The following is a 14296-nucleotide window of genomic DNA, read 5'->3' as shown; positions in this document are numbered from 1 at the left end:
CAGAAGCTCTTTTCGGTCATAAGACACCGCGTCAGAAACATTATGTACAAAATAAGTGACAAATAAAGAAAAAATAAATACATATCGGTTACGGGGTCGTAAAACGACAACCATGTCCTTTGGCGTCATTATTATGCAGTGTCTAAGGCACTGCATCTCAGTGCAAGAGGCGTCATTACAGTCCCTGGTTCGAATCCAGGCTGAATCACATCCGGCCGTGATTGGGAGTCCCAAAGGCGGAGTACAATCGGCCCAGCGTCGTCCGGAGTAGGCAGTCATTGTAAATAAGAATTTGTTCTTAACTGACTTGCCTCGTTAAATAAAAAGCTTACATTTAAAACGGCAACATCTTCTCTATTGCCCCATGGCAAAATGTGTACAATTGCAGGAAATTAACTCTAAAACGTATTTTTTTCCTAACCGCTGTCAAGGGAGGGGGGGGGGCTGCTAAAATGTTTTGATCGCTGGGGGTGGGGGAAACTAAATGATGCTTTGGGCCCCAAAAGGCTCGTGAACGGCACAAGACAATTTACTGTTATAAAGTATAGAAAGGAGAGAGGTTGAAGATCTTTTCCTCATGAAATGAATTATGTGATGGCAGCAATAAATCAATAACATCGTGTTTGAACTACTTACTGTATGTATGTAGATATGACTGTATCCAGTCTCTGAATAATGGCTCTACACTCGGAACTATTTATTATGTAACCATTTACCCCAAGCGTAGAAAGCCGGTGCACCATGTCCCACCCTCTCTTTCCTCCCTCTTCTTTTCCCGGCGTGTTTCAGAATGGCTACTCGCAAGGAAACACCGTCGACACCAACCGCCCCAATGGCTTCCACGTCTCCGGGAGCAACTTTAGATTCACCCGTGAAACAGATTCAGATCGAAGGGCTGGTGAGTTAAATACGAGGTTATTTCTGTCCGTTTTTGGAGGCTGTGCGACCCGGATAGACTGGCTGGAAAGTGTGGCTATGCTAGTTAGCTTTAGCATCATGGCGGACACAAGCGGGATGTATGGAATGTGTCCTGTTAAATGTGGTTGGATAGTATCGTTGTCTGGACCATTTTTGTTGTTGTTGTTGTTGTTGTTGTTGTTGTTGTTGTTGTGACAATAAAAAGCCAGATTGACCAGACATTAACACCAGGGTCTTGTTGCTAATGTTAAATGTGGTTAGTACTGCCATACTGTGTTGAATCTTCTCTAGTCATCTTGTCTCAAGAGGACCACAATGGAAATAATCCCGTTAACCTCGATTTTATTCATGTTCATGTATAAGGTTTTTAAGTTTTATGTGTGCTTGTTTAAAAAAAAAATTATTATTATTATTATAAAAAATTATTATTTTTTTCATGTAGAAAAGGATCAGTGACCAGTGACGTCACTCCTGCCATATGGCTGAAAATCCATCTCAAGCTATGTGGTTTAACAGGGGTGGACAAAAGTACCCCGTCTTCAAACTTGAGTAAATGTAGACCTCTTAAAAGAAAATGACTCAAGTAAAAGTCACCCAGTAAAATACTATTAGAGGTAAAGTCTAAAAGCATTTGGTTTAAAATGTACCCAAGTATCAAAAGTTAAAGTAGACATTTAAAATGTCTTATATTTAGAGAACCAGACGACACAATGTTCTTTTTTTAACATTTACAGATAGCCAGGGTCACAGTTCAACTCTCAGACATAATTTACAAACAAAGTGTTTGTGTTTAGTGAGTCCTCCAGATCAGAGGCAGTAGGGATGGACCAGGGATGTTCTCTGTTTAGTGAGTCCTCCAGATCAGAGGCAGTAGGGATGACCAGGGATGTTCTCTGTTTAGTGAGTCCTCCAGATCAGAGACAGTAGGGATGACCAGGGATGTTCTCTGTTTAGTGAGTCCTCCAGATCAGAGGCAGTAGGGATGACCAGGGATGTTCTCTGTTTAGTGAGTCCTCCAGATCAGAGGCAGTAGAGATGACCAGGGAGGTTCTCTGTTTAGTGAGTCCTCCAGATCAGAGGCAGTAGAGATGACCAGGGGTGTTCTCTGTTTAGTGAGTCCTCCAGATCAGAGGCAGTAGGGATGACCAGGGATGATATCTGTTTAGTGAGTCCTCCAGATCAGAGACAGTAGGGATGGACCAGGGATGTTCTCTGTTTAGTGAGTCCTCCAGATCAGAGACAGTAGGGATGACCAGGGATGTTCTCTGTTTAGTGAGTCCTCCAGATCAGAGACAGTAGGGATGGACCAGGGATGTTCTCTGTTTAGTGAGTCCTCCAGATCAGAGGCAGTAGGGATGACCAGGGGTGTTCTCTGTTTAGTGAGTCCTCCAGATCAGAGGCAGTAGGGATGACCAGGGATATTCTCTGTTTAGTGAGTCCTCCAGATCAGAGGCAGTAGGGATGACCAGGGATGTTCTCTGTTTAGTGAGTCCTCCAGATCAGAGGCAGTAGGGATGACCAGGGATGTTCTCTGTTTAGTGAGTCCTCCAGATCAGAGGCAGTAGGGATGACCAGGGATGTTCTCTGTTTAGTGAGTCCTCCAGATCAGAGGCAGTAGGGATGGACCAGGGATATTCTCTGTTTAGTGAGTCCTCCAGATCAGAGGCAGTAGGGATGACCAGGGATATTCTCTGTTTAGTGAGTCCTCCAGATCAGAGGCAGTAGGGATGACCAGGGATGTTCTCTGTTTAGTGAGTCCTCCAGATCAGAGGCAGTAGGGATGACCAGGGATGTTCTCTGTTTAGTGAGTCCTCCAGATCAGAGGCAGTAGGGATGACCAGGGATGTTCTCTGTTTAGTGAGTCCTCCAGATCAGAGGCAGTAGGGATGACCAGGGATGTTCTCTGTTTAGTGAGTCCTCCAGATCAGAGACAGTAGGGATGGACCAGGGATGTTCTCTGTGTTTAGTGAGTCCTCCAGATCAGAGGCAGTAGGGATGACCAGGGATGTTCTCTGTTTAGTGAGTCCTCCAGATCAGAGGCAGTAGAGATGACCAGGGGTGTTCTCTGTTTAGTGAGTCCTCCAGATCAGAGGCAGTAGGGATGGACCAGGGATGTTCTCTGTGTTTAGTGAGTCCTCCAGATCAGAGACAGTAGGGATGACCAGGGATGTTCTCTGTTTAGTGAGTCCTCCAGATCAGAGACAGTAGGGATGACCAGGGATGTTCTCTGTTTAGTGAGTCCTCCAGATCAGAGGCAGTAGGGATGACCAGGGATGTTCTCTGTTTAGTGAGTCCTCCAGATCAGAGGCAGTAGGGATGACCAGGGATGTTCTCTGTTTAGTGAGTCCTCCAGATCAGAGGCAGTAGGGATGACCAGGGACGTTCTCTGTTTAGTGAGTCCTCCAGATCAGAGGCAGTAGGGATGACCAGGGATGTTCTCTGTTTAGTGAGTCCTCCAGATCAGAGGCAGTAGGGACGACCAGCAATGTTCTCTGTTTAGTGAGTCCTCCAGATCAGAGGCAGTAGGGATGACCAGGGATGTTCTCTGTTTAGTGAGTCCTCCAGAGACAGTAGGGATGACAGGGAGTTCTCTGTTTAGTGAGTCCTCCAGATCAGAGGCAGTAGGGATGACCAGGGATGTTCTCTGTTTAGTGAGTCCTCCAGATCAGAGGCAGTAGGGATGACCAGGGATGTTCTCTGTTTAGTGAGTCCTCCAGATCAGAGGCAGTAGGGATGACCAGGGATATGTTCTCTGTTTAGTGAGTCCTCCAGATCAGAGGCAGTAGGGATGACCAGGGATATTCTCTGTTTAGTGAGTCCTCCAGATCAGAGGCAGTAGGGATGGACCAGGGATGTTCTCTGTTTAGTGAGTCCTCCAGATCAGAGGCAGTAGGGATGACCAGGGATGTTCTCTGTTTAGTGAGTCCTCCAGATCAGAGGCAGTAGGGATGACCAGGGATGTTCTCTGTTTAGTGAGTCCTCCAGATCAGAGGCAGTAGGGATGACCAGGGATGTTCTCTGTTTAGGGATGTTCTGTTCTGTTTAGTGAGTCCTCCAGATCAGAGGCAGTAGGGATGACCAGGGATGTTCTCTGTTTAGTGAGTCCTCCAGATCAGAGGCAGTAGGGATGACCAGGGATGTTCTCTGTTTAGTGAGTCCTCCAGATCAGAGGCAGTAGGGATGACCAGGGATGTTCTCTGTTTAGTGAGTCCTCCAGATCAGAGGCAGTAGGGATGACCAGGGATGTTCTCTGTTTAGTGAGTCCTCCAGATCAGAGGCAGAGGGATGACAGAGGCAGTAGGGATGGGACCAGGGATGTTCTCTGTTTAGTGAGTCCTCCAGATCAGAGGCAGTAGGGATGACCAGGGATGTTCTCTGTTTAGTGAGTCCTCCAGTTTGACCAGGGATGTTCTCTGTTTAGTGAGTCCTCCAGATCAGAGGCAGTAGGGATGACCAGGGATGTTCTCTGTTTAGTGAGTCCTCCAGATCAGAGGCAGTAGGGATGACCAGGGATGTTCTCTGTTTAGTGAGTCCTCCAGATGAGGCAGGGATGTTCTCTGTTTAGTGAGTCCTCCAGATCAGAGGCAGTAGGGATGACCAGGGATGTTCTCTGTTTAGTGAGTCCTCCAGATCAGAGGCAGTAGGGATGACCAGGGATGTTCTCTGTTTAGTGAGTCCTCCAGATCAGAGGCAGTAGGGATGACCAGGGATGTTCTCTGTTTTAGTGAGTCCTCCAGATCAGAGACAGTAGGGATGGCCAGGGATGTTCTCTGTTTAGTGAGTCCTCCAGATCAGAGGCAGTAGGGATGACCAGGGATGTTCTCTGTTTAGTGAGTCCTCCAGATCAGAGACAGTAGGGATGACCAGGTGTTCTCTGTTTAGTGAGTCCTCCAGATCAGAGACAGTAGGGATGACCAGGGATGTTCTCTGTTTAGTGAGTCCTCCAGATCAGAGACAGTAGGGATGACCAGGGATGTTCTCTGTTTAGTGAGTCCTCCAGATCAGAGATCAGAGACAGTAGGGATGACCAGGGATGTTCTCTGTTTAGTGAGTCCTCCAGATCAGAGACAGTAGGGATGACCAGGGGTGTTCTCTGTTTAGTGAGTCCTCCAGATCAGAGGCAGTAGGGATGACCAGGGATGATATCTGTTCATTGTGTCCCCCAGATCAGAGACAGTAGGGATGACCAGGGATGTTCTCTGTTTAATGAGTCCTCCAGATCAGAGGCAATAGGGATGACCAGGGATGTTCTTTTGATAAGTGCGTGAATTAGACAATTTCCTGTCCTGCTAAACATTCTAAATGTAACGAATACTTTTGGGTTTCAGGGAAAATGTAAGGAGTAAAAAGTACATTATTTTCTTTAAGAATATAGTGGAGTAAAACCCAAAGTTAAGTACAGATACCCCCCCAAAACTTCATAAGTACTTTACACCAGTAGTAGTTAGTCTGTAGCAATAACTGGGAGCATATACAGAGTTCAAAGAGAGATGTTGCCATGTCGGTCAATTTGAGGCACATTCATGTTCAGGTGTCACACAAAACACAGGACTGACAGTCAGTGCCAGAAATGGCCCCTACTGTGTCCACGGTACAAACCACAGGACTGACAGTCAGTGCCAGAAGTGGCCCCTACTGTGTCCACGGTACAAACCACAGGACAGTCAGTGCAGTCAGTGCCAGAAGTGGCCCCTGACTGTGTCCACGGTACAAACCACAGGACTGACAGTCAGTGCCAGAAGTGGCCCCTACTGTGTCCACGGTACAAACCACAGGACTGACAGTCAGTGCCAGAAATGGCCCCTACTGTGTCCACGGTACAAACCACAGGACTGACAGTCAGTGCCAGAAGTGGCCCCTGCTGTGTCCACGGTACAAACCACAGGACTGACAGGAAATGGCCCCTGACAGTCAGGACTGACAGTCAGTGCCAGAAATGGCCCCTGTGTCCCCTGACTGTGCCAGAAATGGCCCCTACTGTGTCCACAAACCACAGGACTGACAGTCAGTGCCAGAAGTGGCCCCTACTGTGTCCACGGTACAAACCACAGGACTGACAGTCAGTGCCAGAAATGGCCCCTACTGTGTCCACGGTACAAACCACAGGACTGACAGTCAGTGCCAGAAGTGGCCCCTGTGTCCACGGTACAAACCACAGGACTGACAGTCAGTGCCAGAAGTGGCCCCTACTGTGTCCACAAAACCACAGGACTGACAGTCAGTGCCAGAAATGGCCCCTACTGCTGTGACAGTCCACCCCTGCTGTGTCCACAAACCACAGGACTGACAGTCAGTGCCAGAAGTGGCCCCTACTGGACTGACAGTCAGTGCCAGAAATGGCCCCTGCTGTGTCCACAAACCACAGGACTGACAGTGGCCACTTTACAAACCACAGGAGTGCAGTGCCAGAAACCACAGGACTGGCCCCTGCTGTGTCCACGGTACAAACCACAGGACTGACAGTCAGTGCCAGAAATGGCCCCTGCTGTGTCCACAGTACAAACCACAGGACTGACAGTCAGTGCCAGAAGAACAGTACAAACCACAGGACCCAGTGCTGGCCCCTGTGTCCACAGTACAAACCACAGGACTGACAGTCAGTGCCAGAAGTGGCCCCTGCTGTGTCCTGCCAGAAGTGGCCCCTGCTGTGTCCACAGTACAAACCACAGGACTGACAGTCAGTGCCAGAAGTGGCCCCTGCTGTGTCCACAGTACAAACCACAGGACTGACAGTCAGTGCCAGAAGTGGCCCCTGCTGTGTCCACAGTAAGGACTGACAGTCAGTGCCCCCTGCTGTGTCCACAGTACAAACCACAGGACTGACAGTCAGTGCCAGAAGTGGCCCCTACTGTGTCCACAGTACAGGACTGACAGTCAGTGCCAGAAGTGGCCCCTACTGTGTCCACAGTACAGGACTGACAGTCAGTGCCAGAAGTGGCCCCTGCTGTGTCCACAGTACAGGACTGACAGTCAGTGCCAGAAGTGGCCCCTGCTGTGTCCACAGTACAAACCACAGGACTGACAGTCAATGCCAGAAGTGGCCCCTACTGTGTCCACAGTACAAAACACATTCAAACAAAAAAAGCTCACAAATGAACTGGAAAAACAGAAATAACAGATTTGCATCTAGGCTACATTGACCTTTTCTCCTGCACTACCTCCGTTTTGCCAACAGAGGGCGACATCGTTTTACTGCTAGTGAAATCTCCTAGTCAATCTGCAGTAGAAAAAAATAAAGAAGTTGTTTTTTTAATGCTTCACGTTTAATCAGAGGAGAGGAACTTGACCGGGCAGCTGCTGCTAGAACACGATTTGATCGTCCTCGTTAAATCAACAGCCAGACGAGAGGACTACGGTTCAAACAAGAGTCTACTGTGTGTGGTTTAATAAGTGCTTGGCTGGTTAGATACAAGGACATTTGTTATGAAGAAATATGGACTCATTTTGGGGAAATAATTGTCTGCCCGCATCTCAAATAGCACCCTAATTCTTTAATATAGCGCACCGCGGCCCCTGGTCAAAAGTAGTGCACTATATAGGGAATAGGGCTTGGTCTAAAGTAGTGCTCTATATAGGGAATAGGGCTCTGGTCTAAAGTAGTGCACTATATAGGGAATAGGGCTCTGGTCTAAAGTAGTGCACTATATAGGGAATAGGGGGCCCTGGTCTAAAGTAGTGCACTATATAGGGAATAGGGCTCTGGTCTATAGTAGTGCACTATATAGGGAATAGGGGCCCTGGTCTAAAGTAGTGCACTATATAGGGAATAGGGGGGGGCCCTGGTCTAAAGTAGTGGTCTATATAGGGAATAGGGCTCTGGTCTAAAGTAGTGCTCTATATTGGGAATAGGGCTCTGGTCTATAGTAGTACCACTATATAGGGAATAGGGCTCTGGTCTAAAGTAGTGCTCTATATTGGGAATAGGGCTCTGGTCTATAGTAGTACCACTATATAGGGCTCTGGTTTAAAGTAGTGCACTATATAGGGAATAGGGCTCTGGTTTAAAGTAGTGCACTATATAGGGAATAGGGCTCTGGTCTAAAGTAGTGCACTATATAGGGAATAGGGCTCTGGTCTATAGTAGTACCACTATATAGGGCTCTGGTTTAAAGTAGTGCACTATATAGGGAATAGGGCTCTGGTCTAAAGTAGTGCTCTATATTGGGAATAGGGCTCTGGTCTATAGTAGTACCACTATATAGGGCTCTGGTTTAAAGTAGTGCACTATATAGGGAATAGGGCTCTGGTCTATAGTAGTAGTCTATATAGGGAATAGGGCTCTGGTCTAAAGTAGTAGTCTATATAGGGAATAGGGCTCTGGTCTAAAGTAGTGGTCTATATAGGGAATAGGCCTCTGGTCTAAAGTAGTGGTCTATATAGGGAATAGGGCCCTGGTCTAAAGTAGTGCACTCTATAGGGAATAGGGCCCTGGTCTAAAGTAGTGCACTATATAGGGAATAGGGCCCTGGTCTAAAGTAGTGCACTATATAGGGAATAGGGCTCTGGTCTAAAGTAGTGCACTACATAGGGAATAGAGTGTCATTTAGGATTCAGCCTGTGTTTGTCTGTGAAAGACACCGCATTCAGTCATGTTGGGGCTTCCGAGTGGCTCAGCGGTCTAAGGCACTGCAACTCGGTGTTAGAGGCGTCACTACAGGCCCTGGTTCGATCCCGGGCTGTGTCACAGCCGGCCGTGATCGGAAGTCCCATAAGGCAACGCACAATTTGGCCCAACGTCGTCCCGGGTTAATGGAGGTTTTGGCCAGTGGTAGGCCGTCATTTGTAAATAAGAATTAACCGACTTGCCTGGTTGAGTAAAACATCTGACCCACCTGTGGTTGCTGCCTGCCTGGTGCTAGATTGGATCATTGTGAAGGACAGTTATTCCCAGTGTAGCTATACTATTCACCTGCTCGGGGGTACTTGGAGCCAGCCAGCTAGTTGCTATTCCATTGCATCATGCTAAGTCAAGAGATCTAGAGTCAGGATGGCCAGGATGTCCTGTTCAAACAGAAGCAGGATCTGTTTTATTTCTGTAGATGCATATGGATCATTTATAAAGCCACAAATCTAATGTTTTTAGTCACATGCACCGAATACAACTGATGTAGACCTTACAGTGAAATGCTGAATACAACAGGTGTAGTAGACCTTACAGTGAAATGCTGAATACAACAGGTGTAGTAGACCTTACAGTGAAATGCTGAATACAACTGATGTAGACCTCACAGTGAAATGCTGAATACAACAGGTGTAGTAGACCTCACAGTGAAATGCTGAATACAACAGGTGTAGTAGACCTCACAGTGAAATGCTGAATACAACAGGTGTAGTAGACCTCACAGTGAAATGCTGAATACAACAGGTGTAGTAGACCTCACAGTGAAATGCTGAATACAACAGGTGTAGTAGACCTCACAGTGAAATGCTGAATACAACAGGTGTAGTAGACCTTACAGTGAAATGCTGAATACAACAGGTGTAGTAGACCTTACAGTGAAATGCTGAATACAACAGGTGTAGTAGACCTTACAGTGAAATGCTGAATACAACAGGTGTAGTAGACCTTACAGTGAAATGCTGAATACAACAGGTGTAGTAGACCTCACAGTGAAATGCTGAATACAACAGGTGTAGTAGACCTTACAGTGAAATGCTGAATACAACAGGTGTAGTAGACCTTACAGTGAAATGCTGAATACAACAGGTGTAGTAGACCTTACAGTGAAATGCTGAATACAACAGGTGTAGTAGACCTTACAGTGAAATGCTGAATACAACAGGTGTAGTAGACCTTACAGTGAAATGCTGAATACAACAGGTGTAGTAGACCTTACAGTGAAATGCTGAATACAACAGATGTAGTAGACCTACAGTGAAATGAATACCTGTAGTAGACCTACAGTGAAATGCTGAATACAACAGGTGTAGTAGACCTCACAGTGAAATGCTGAATACAACAGGTGTAGTAGACCTTACAGTGAAATGCTGAATACAACAGGTGTAGTAGACCTTACAGTGAAATGCTGAATACAACAGGTGTAGTAGACCTTACAGTGAAATGCTGAATACAACAGGTGTAGTAGACCTTATAGTGAAATGCTGAATACAACTGATGTAGACCTCACAGTGAAATGCTGAATACAACAGCTGTAGTAGACCTTACAGTGAAATGCTGAATACAACAGGTGTAGTAGACCTCACATTGAAATGTTTACTTAAGAGCCCCTTAACCAACAATTCAGTTTAAAAAAATAAAATACCGAAAAGAATAAGCGATAAAAGTAACAAGTAATTAAAGAGCATCAGTTAAATAACAATAGCGAGACTATATACAGGGGGGGTACCAGCACAGAGTCAATATGCGGGGGCACCGGTTAGTAGAGGTAATGTGTACATGTAGGTAGAGTTAATAAAGTGACTAGATGATAACAGAGAGTAGCAGCAGTGTAAAGATGAACACTTAGACAAAAAATGAACAGTTAGGCCATTGATTTATAGACCTAATTACATTGGAGTTTCCTCTCTCTCCTCAATTTTCTCAGACAATTAGGCGAAGACAAGGGCTGTTTCCTCTCTCTCCTCAATTTTCTCAGACAATTAGGCGAAGGTCTGTTTCCTCTCTCTCCTCAATGTTCTCAGATAATTAGGCGAAGACGAGGGCTGTTTCCTCTCTCTCCTCAATGTTCTCAGATAATTAGGCGAAGACGAGGGCTGTTTCCTCTCTCTCCTCAATGTTCTCAGATAATTGGGCGAAGACGAGGGCTGTTTCCTCTCTCTCCTCAATGTTCTCAGACAATTGGGCGAAGACGAGGGCTGTTTCCTCTCTCTCCTCAATGTTCTCAGACAATTGGGCGAAGGGGCTGTTTCTCTCAATGTTCTCAGACAATCCTCAATGTTCTCAGACAATTGGGCGAAGGGCTGTTTCCTCTCTCTCCTCAATTTTCTCAGACAATTAGGCGAAGACAAGGGCTGTTTCCTCTCTCTCCTCAATGTTCTCAGATAATTAGGCGAAGACGAGGGCTGTTTCCTCTCTCTCCTCAATGTTCTCAGACAATTGGGCGAAGACGAGGGCTGTTTCCTCTCTCTCCTCAATGTTCTCAGACAATTGGGCGAAGGGCTGTTTCCTCTCTCTCCTCAATGTTCTCAGACAATTGGGCGAAGGGCTGTTTCCTCTCTCTCCTCAATGTTCTCAGACAATTGGGCGAAGGGCTGTTTCCTCGTCTCTGCTGCCTCCGCCTCATTGTTCTCCATCTCAACATGCTGATTTCATTGAGTTATTATGCACATAGCAACATGGGGAAAGGTGCCACTTCCACAGTGCACTGAAAATGATGTTTCAGAACCGTGGACAGCGACCGTAATGACACGGGAGAAAGTGCTGTTGTTATAAAACATAACATTAGACGGTGATTGGCGGCTGGCGTGGCTGAGGTTTTTCTATGTAGAGGGACTATCGGCAAAGCCAATAGAGAAGGGCAGGTGTCGGCCCCATATATTGGTCATTCTCTATTCATCAACTTGGAGTCATACAATGAGTTTAACCAGCATTTTTTGGTGTTGTTGCAATAGTCACTGATCTGGCTTTCAAGTCTATGAAAATGTCCTTTTTTTGTTGTTGTGACAAACAGCATAAATCAATGTTCGTTGATACTCTTGTTTTCGTAGTGTCTGCTCTGAACTGCAGGTTTGAGGAATTGAGACGTAAAGGTTAACTTGTCTATTACAGTAAAATAATGTGTTTCGGTGTCTATGTCCCATTTCTGTTGGATCAAACCTCAAAATGTAAATAGCGAGTTGAAACCGCTTGTCAGACAGGATGATGTGATCTGTCAACTTTGTTGGTGTGAGAGGCAAGGGGGAGGGGCTTGGTGTGAGAGGCAAGGGGAGGGGCTTGGTGGAGGGGCAAGGGGGAGGGGCTTGGTGTGAGGGGCAAGGGGGAGGGGGGGCAAGGGGAGGGGCTTGGTGTGAGGGGCAAGGGGAGGGGCTTGGTGTGAGGGGCTTGGTGTGAGGGGCAAGGGGCAAGGGGAGGGGCTTGGTGTGAGGGGGAGGGGCTTGGTGTGAGATTGGTGTTATTTCTGGACCTAAGCTTGTCGCCTTGTCTTCCCTCCTTTGGGTCAACGAGTCCCATTGTTAGGGCGGAGACGTGCATCTCTTCAATATATACAGATCTTTGTTCAGTACAGATAAATGGTGCCAGTCAGGTTTGGACACCTACTCAAGGGGTTTTCTTTATTTGTTAAAACTATTTTCTACTTTGTAGAATAATAGTGAAGACATGAAAACTATGACAAAATATATTTTAGATTCTTCAAAGTAGCCACCCGTTGCCATGATGACAGCTTTGCACACTCTTGGCATTCTCATTCACTGGTAGTGTATATCGTGAATCACCCATCAGTCTGAAAAAATGTAGCTATGATTCCTAGGTCATATGGCCCGGCCCTACACGGGGGCCCACGAGGCCCGGCCCTCACGGGGGCCCACGATGCCCGGCCCTCCACGGGGGCCCACCGAGGCCCGGCCCTGCACGGGGGGGGCCCGAGGCCCGGCCCTACACGGGGGGCCTGGGGGCCCACCGAGGCCCGGCCCTACACTGCAGTCATGTGGCCTTCCACGGGGTCCCACGGAGGCCCGGCCCTCCACCGAGGCCCTTGCCAGCCCTACCAACAGTTCTATTGAGCGTTGCACCAGGTTAACAGGTCATCGGGGTGGAGGCCTCAGTCAGCTACTTCAGATGCTTTGCAGGTACAAACATTCCACATCATAGATCCTGAGTCACTCACATCCAGGCGACTCAAAGCTCACGTTTTATTTCTGACATCGTGTTGCCTTTCTCTTCAGGATGTGTTATTGTGTCTGTGGGGCTCATGATTTATGGCCTGGAATTGAGGATGGAAGTCAGCAGGGTTTTCGTCTACGATTTCATTATTTATTTTTGTTGCGTGATTCAATTTTAAACCTGTTTTGATTTTTACAATTTTAGTGCCCACACATATCAATCTTTCTTCTCCTCATGAAGTTTGCTGCCACCAGCTGTTTGAGCAAGATCGATCTGAGGTAGAAGAGAAACCTACCTAATAAAGTCCAACAGGCTTTACTTGCAATACCTAATGGTATTTATATGAAGCCCCACTACTAGCTGATTTTTAACCCGCAGTCCTTCAGGAGATATGGGACGATCGATCTGTCGCGGTTCCAGCTCTGTTGTGACGCTCCATTATTTTAGTTTTTGAGAAGTGATGGAAGGATTGGTGTGGCTGGGTGAAGGTTTAGAATACAAGACGTGATGGAAGGATTGGTGTGGCTGGGTGAAGGTTTAGAATACGAGACGTGATGGAAGGATTGGTGTGGCTGGGTGAAGGTTTAGAATACGAGACGTGATGGAAGGATTGGTGAAGGTTTAGAATACGAGACGTGATGGAAGGATTGGTGAAGGTTTAGAATACGAGACGTGATGGAAGGATTGGTGTGGCTGGGTGAAGGTTTAGAATACGAGACGTGATGGAAGGATTGGTGTGACTGGGTGACGGTTTAGAATACGAGACGTGATGGAAGGATTGGTGTGACTGGGTGACGGTTTAGAATACGAGACGTGATGGAAGGATTGGTGTGGCTGGGTGACGGTTTAGAATAGGAGACGTGATGGAAGGATTGGTGTGGCTGGGTGAAGGTTTAGAATACGAGACGTGATGGAAGGATTGGTGTGGCTGGGTGAAGGTTTAGAATACAAGACGTGATGGAAGGATTGGTGAGGCTGGGTGAAGGTTTAGAATACGTGACGTGATGGAATGATTGGTGAGGCTGGGTGAAGGTTTAGAATAAGTGAGTATTGACAGACTTTAATCTGACCCTGTGGCTTTGAGAGAGGGAAGAAGGATGTTTGCAGCAGTGATAGAGGGGGAATAGGCCTTTAAAAGGTGTCCGTTCTGTCCCTATAAAACGTGGACGGAATCCAGACGTTGAAAATAGACCATTTTTTTGTCAACAATATAAAACAAATGTATTGAACTTGGGAATCAAGTAAATGTATTGGAAATAAATGCAGTGTCCGTACGAGTCTTACCACTTAACGTAGCCGTTAGCGATGATGCTAATGAAAAGTCTTCTGGTAGATTAAAAGTCCCCCCCGCCAAAAAAAACCCTTCTCAATTAAATGTTAAGTACGAAGTAGCCAATGTTCACCTGGCAGAATGACCTCATGAATATTTTCATATATACAGTGGGTTTTCTGTTCAGACACCTCTTGTTGGTGGAGAGCACATTATACACTTTTATAACTTTTATTTCCGGCAATTCTATGTATTTTTTCCCATAGAGTGTAGATATTATTTTTGTTGCAATTTTTAAAGCTCTTTCTGCGATTCTACATATTTCG

General features: G+C 46.6%; 1 protein-coding gene across 1 annotated transcript in view; it reads left to right on the top strand.

Annotated features, from left to right (window-relative positions):
* Window positions 1-743: 743 nt before the first annotated feature.
* The window catches only part of LOC121844711 (eukaryotic translation initiation factor 3 subunit H-like), a 73520-nt gene continuing 59967 nt past the window's right edge, over window positions 744-14296 (top strand). Inside the window, exon 1 of the mRNA XM_042315127.1 lies at window positions 744-898. Coding sequence (XP_042171061.1) covers window positions 791-898 — 108 coding nt within the window. The 5' untranslated portion in view covers window positions 744-790. The remainder of the gene's footprint in view (window positions 899-14296) is intronic.

This window comes from Oncorhynchus tshawytscha, unplaced genomic scaffold, assembly GCF_018296145.1.
Source record: "Oncorhynchus tshawytscha isolate Ot180627B unplaced genomic scaffold, Otsh_v2.0 Un_contig_7065_pilon_pilon, whole genome shotgun sequence".
In the NCBI taxonomy this organism is placed as follows: domain Eukaryota; kingdom Metazoa; phylum Chordata; class Actinopteri; order Salmoniformes; family Salmonidae; genus Oncorhynchus; species Oncorhynchus tshawytscha.
This window is presented reverse-complemented; position numbering and strand designations above follow the sequence as displayed.